The 6,000-nt window shown below is 42.0% G+C and overlaps 1 protein-coding gene across 3 annotated transcripts in view; it reads left to right on the top strand.

The window, feature by feature from the left end:
- Positions 1-5,778, top strand: part of CRHR2 (corticotropin releasing hormone receptor 2) — a 129,897-nt gene extending 124,119 nt beyond the window's left edge. For all 3 annotated transcript variants that reach the window (XM_048951717.1, XM_048951718.1, XM_048951719.1), the window contains one exon: positions 4,976-5,778. In XM_048951717.1, the coding sequence (XP_048807674.1) occupies positions 4,976-5,116 (141 nt within the window). In that variant the 3' untranslated portion in view covers positions 5,117-5,778. The remainder of the gene's footprint in view (positions 1-4,975) is intronic.
- Positions 5,779-6,000: the final 222 nt, after the last annotated feature.

Genomic DNA, 6,000 nt, shown 5'->3' on the forward strand with positions numbered 1-6,000 from the left:
GGCAAATCCTGATCAAACACTGTGGGAAAAGATCTTACTGAGGATGGGTAAGCACTTGAAGAGAGGTCTAGAGGTATGTTGTGACGTTTACCTTTGGATATATTCAAAATGACTGGATAAGGCCTTGAAAAATTGTTTAATCTGGACATAAATTCTGTGCTGGTCTTGCTTTGATCATAGTGTTAAACCTGAAGCCTTCTGAGGTCCCTTCTAAACTTAATTGTTCTACAATTCATGAATCCTATATCTGTAATAAGGTGGTTGTCCTTTATCTCCAGCCATTCCTGGTAGGATGCAGAACTAGCAAGGGCTGTGTCAGAAATCATCCTGCAAAGAGTGAATTCTCAGCTCAAGCAGATTCTAGTATTATCAGGTCAAAACCAAGGATCTACTATAAATTAACATTTAAGAAAGAAAGCAATTATTCCTAAAGAGGAGTAGAAGTTACTTCATTATATGGCACCGTAAATTATTCTCACAACTAGATGCAAGTCGAGGATAAATATGTTTATTTATTTCTTTTATATATTGGCCCTTTACCCAGGCACCATCTGTCTCTCAAAATCTATTAAGCTCAAAGTGGCTTACTTTGATCTGATCATCTTGGGAGGCTATTCATTATAATAGCCAGCTATGAATCATGACCTAAATGGTTAGCCCATCAATCTAAGCAGCCTTCACATTAATCATTCCCAACCCAAAGACATGCATTAAACATTCCTTTAAAGCACTGAATAAATATGAATATAGGGCTGGACTTTGAGGGCTAAAATTTAATTCCATCTTCCACAATTATTGCTTTTTCAGCAAAGGGGCCCAGCAATTAGTACTACTAATATATATGAGCACTACTGCTAAATGTCCCCGAGGATGACTGGTCAACATAAAGTCAAGTGAAAGAATAAAGCCTTCCCTTTGGGACCATAAGGCCACAGTTTACTACAGTCTCCTCCTTGTATCCATCTCCTCACCCAAGTGTGTTCTGGAAGAAATTCACCTTCACAGAAAACCACCTGTGACTCCATTAGGTCTCCTTAGACTGATGTCCTACAAAGCAGAGAAGAATGAGCCAAAGCATAGGGAAGAATAGGAACTCATCTAAAGATCCTTCCAAACCTTATTTTCCTTTATCTGCTGTCAGAGAGCACTCCATGACAAAAGCACATAGCTGTGCCTTGGGTTGATAGCATTCATGGCCTTCCCCTCAGGTGTCTGGTTCTGCTTTTTAGCAGGCTCAGAAAAAGGGAGCAGCGTTTACCTCCTGCACGAAACGTGCAACAAATCTTTTCAGCTAGTCAGAATTTGATGTCTTCTTGAGCTGTTGTATACATTAAAAGGGAATCACACTGTTGTGATCTCTGGAAATTAACTTCAGTGTCTTAGTCTGGCAGGTGCTGTAGAAGTATGACCCTGTTACTAGAATGTACAGGAATGCTGCTAACGATTCTTGGAAAAAAAAAAATACAGCTGGAAACCACTTAAAATGGGTAATTTTGAGGGAGAAAGAGAAACTTTGGTACATAAAATAGCAGTGTGATGTTGGCTATTTGAGGGACCTATTTGCACCTTTTTGTGCAAAATTACAGGCTTTATTACCATGTTTCCTTTGAGTTTTGCAGACCGTTTTGACTACATCCCCTTCCATACCCCAAGGGGATTATATGCTGTCACGGCTTCTTCATTGAGAATTTTTTTTGACAATTTTTTCAGACCAGATGTGAATTTTAGTGGTTTTCATATGTGATCTCAAGGTTTGAAAGCTCCTCAGTTTTGCAATCCAGCCATCACCACCCTCTGACATCTGTCTCTCCATCACCCAAATTCCTTCTCTTCACTGTCCAAAAACAACCCAAGGAGAACAGTGCCCACACTCCATAGGCAGAAGAATGATGGTAAATCTGATTTGAACACACATTTGGGAACTGTTATTGTTCATAATAGGCAAAATGCAGAGTTTAAAGTAGTAGGGAGCAGCTATTTGGAAAAAAAATGACAGTCAGACAGAACTGAGCTGTTTGCTGAGCAGCACGGAGAAACTTTGCCATGTCAAGCAACTAAAGGTGCACAGGGATGAAGCTTATAATTTTATTTACGAGGCTGCTTGATAGGCTTTAAGCACTGATGATAACCTACGTACTTCTTTTGACTGCTGCTAGCTAATGCTGTTAATTTTGGGTCATAGAGGAGCTAGTGCTGACTCTGGGATTTGGTACTGACTTTACAAATGCTTAATGAATTGGAGTAGTGCCTCTCACAGTTAACTGCTGGCTTTGAAGATGCTACTTTGCTTTATCTTTTTATGCCCTACTTCTCTCCCTGTATAATAGATTTTTTTTTCCTTTTTTTTTTTTTATAAATGTTATTAGAGCAGTCACAGCCCTTTTTCTTCTTTTCTGACTTGAAGTTAAGCAATCTTTCTGTGTCTGAGTTCAGTTAAGAGATAAATTCAAGCTTAACCATTTCTGCTTCTGCTTTGTTCACATCCTAATTGCAGTGACTTATTCTCCCATTAAAAAATAACTTTCACTCAGCCTTGTAAGTGCAGAGTGGATTTTCATATGCCCAGACCATTAGGAATGGCTCCAACTGCACAAGACAGCACTTTTGTTACTACTCTTTATCCTATCTCAAAGCTCATAAGCAAACCGTGTCACAAACGGCGTTCAGACAACTGCTTGTTTAGACTCACATCTTTATCTCCAGGTGTCTCTTTATGACTTGATTGGTTTGAAGCTCAAATGATAAATCTAATCTGGCTTCACTGGCTGAGTAAGTACCTGTTCACACAAGTTGCTCAGAAACACAAAAGCGCATGAAGTCACTCCTCCTTTCCTTGGCCCCATGAAATGCTCCCAGAAGACGACCTGGAAGGAGTTAAGTGGGACCCAGGCTCTCTGTAAAAGGGTGAATTTCACACTTACAGAATGGGAAAAAAACCTTTTCTAACAAAACCTCAGTGTTATATGAGGAGAAATGAGCATTCAGTAGCCACCATCACTCTGCAGACGTTCTTCACAGGACACTTTCAAGACATTAGTTACCCTGTGACACTTTACATATTACTAATAGCATTTGCCTTAGGTGCCCAACATCTAGCTGAGATAGTTTTGCACTCAGTGGAACAAGTTGAACTAATTTAATTCCCCATATCTAAATCACCTCCTTTGGGGGAACATCTTTCTTTCTGCATTGACTGCATTGAAGGCATAAATAATTGGCCAAGACCAAGACTATGTATGAAGCTTTCAGATGATACGCATCCCCCTGGCATGTTCATGATGTATTAGGGCCCCTATGGTATGCACTACATACCCTTAAATCCAGAAGCAGAAAGAAGTACCCTATTGCCACTCCAAGTAGAACAGAGTAAGCAGCATAGCTCACACAGAACCAAGAAAATAACCAAAGAAAGAGATCCTCAGGTCCTTTTTGCCCAATCTGCACCTTCTAGAAGGACTCTGGTAGAAAATTCACATTTCCAGCTTCAGGATTCCCTTGACAAGACATCTAAAGGTGTAATTGCAAAACTGTTTTCCAGACTGATACTTGCCATCCAAAAAATGGGGTGTATTTCATCCTCATGGGTCACTTCCAACTGGAGATATTCTATGATTCTGTGATACACAAGCAAAGCTGGGGATGAGGGATCGGAGTTCCTAAGTGCTACAGGCACTTAGGTACAATTCTCTGAAAGCCTACCAGGAAACGATAGGATTGAAATCAGCTGAGAAATGGAGTGCAGTTTCTCCCTTCCTGTGCCATGCTTATAGACTGTATGTTTTAACCATCGGGTCATCCATCATTCCTGTTCATCTGAGACACTTCATACTCACAGTGTCAGGTTTGGGTGAGGAACTCCCTTCTACTGGAGCTCATCCACTCATTTGAGCATCCATTACAGACAGCCCGTTGGAGCTGGTCTGAGATGGGTCTGGTGAGTGTGAGTTCCTCATGTTTCAAATAGGCTTCACACAGCACCTGAAGACAGGATACAAGCTTCAAAAGAAACGGGAATCACAGAATCATAGAATCACCAGGGTTGGAGAAGATCTGCTTTAGGAGAAGACGAGTCATGACTTTTGACATCTTGAGTGGTTCTCTCTTGGTCAGGAAGAAAATTGGGGGTTGATAGCTGAGGTATAATGCCTACTGTAATTTTGAAGACTTACCTGGCTGCTTAGGTTAGGGAACTGAATTGAGACTCAACAGTAAGTTCAATAGGAGATCCTATAGTAATAGAGATCAAGAGGAATATCCAGAAATTGGTCTAATTACTTTATTTCAGGCTCTAACTTTGAGTCTTGACTGTCAGTGTTTTGGCAGAAAAAAAGTTACATTTGGTGTTAGGAGCATTTCCAGCCTTTTCACCCATTGTGTTTTAGGATTCCTGCTATCTGTCTCTTGCTTATATACATGCATATTCCAGCTAGAGGCCCTGGGCTCCCTCTATGGTCTATGCAAAAAAATACACACTTAGGATTCATCTAGCCTGTTGTAAGTATCTGCTGGAGGATGATGCTTCCATTGACTGTACTGGGAGCCCACAGGTTCAGGTATGTCTGCACCACAGATGCCAGTGTTCAGTTAGATGGTCTGGGATTCTCCATCATATACAAGGAAAGCAGAGACAACTGCCTGTGACAGGTCTCTGTAAGACAACCATCAGGACCATCCATTCTGAGGGCTTGATTTAACTGTCTTAAGCTTAGATACGTATTGCCATTTGAAATGCTCTGGCATATTTGAGACATCCGATATGAGAGGTGAGGTCTGAGAAACCCACTTTCCTCTGAGCGCAGTGCTCAGGAGAGTACTGACTGAACTGGATGCACACATGTAGTAATCCGAATCAAGCCCTGTGTTCCAGTGGCTCAACAGCTGTCATCATGTTTCTCGGTGCTGTATGGTGTCCCTTTACTGAGGACACCCGTTTATTCCGTGTGTTCACGTCCTTTCCTTTTTCTTTTTTCACCAGGTCCGTTCTGCTGCCAGGAAAAGATGGCACCGCTGGCAGGACCATCACTCGCTCCGAGTGCGTGTGGCACGTGCCATGTCCATCCCCACGTCCCCAACACGGATCAGCTTCCATAGCATCAAACAGACCGCAGCTGTGTGATACACCCTGCACATGTCTGCACCACCTGGTGGCCTTCAGGGTTCTTTCTTCAGTCTCCCCAAACCCTTTTCTTCAGACTCTCTTCCTTTACTCTGCACTGCGCTTTTTCGGCAACGAGGTGCCCGTCATATTTTTGTGGACTCTCATTTCCCGCGTTCATGATGCTGCTTTAAGACAACCAGGCAAAAGCCTCCTGGAGGAAGGGGTGGCAAAGCAGATTCAAAGAAGAGATTTAACACTGACTGTACCTTGAGGAAGTCCACGGCACAGTCTAAAACAGCACAGTGGCAGGAACAATAAATTCATTCTCTATTTTTGTTTTCTTTGTTTTTCCCTCCCATAGTGTGGCGAACAAAACTATTTTTGACACTCTGCCCATCTCTACCCTGTACATTGGATCCCAGTGATTTCAACAGATTTCGTGTGTAGATAGCCCATCTCATTGTTGGTTCTTTGTAGAAGTTTCTTCTTTGCGAGAAAAAGAGTATCTGAGAAATGCTGTGAAGAATCCGAATTTATCTACCTTCCCCGTTTCTCCCTTTGATAGACTGGGAGTTGTCCAGGGCATTGCTGGACTGTTACACATGGGGTGTTTTGCCTTGCAAGAGCCATGCCCTGTTCATGCATAAGATGTTGAAAAGGACAGCAGTATCTCTTGATAGCTCTATAAAGTATCCTTAACCCTCTCACCCCTGTGTTTTCCACACAATGTAAGTAGCCTTTGGGAAGTGTTTGGTTTTAGCTAAGAGGATTGGGCTGGGGAAGGGCAGCAGGACATGATTTCTGGGTTTAAAAAATAGAAAAGGGAAGCACTGTAAAAAACAATCAACCATGAGAAGAGGATGTTTGCATTCTGAAGATAGTGCTCTATGCTGCACAAAGAT

This window comes from Lagopus muta, chromosome 7 (genome assembly GCF_023343835.1).
Source record: "Lagopus muta isolate bLagMut1 chromosome 7, bLagMut1 primary, whole genome shotgun sequence".
Lineage (NCBI taxonomy): Eukaryota > Metazoa > Chordata > Aves > Galliformes > Phasianidae > Lagopus > Lagopus muta.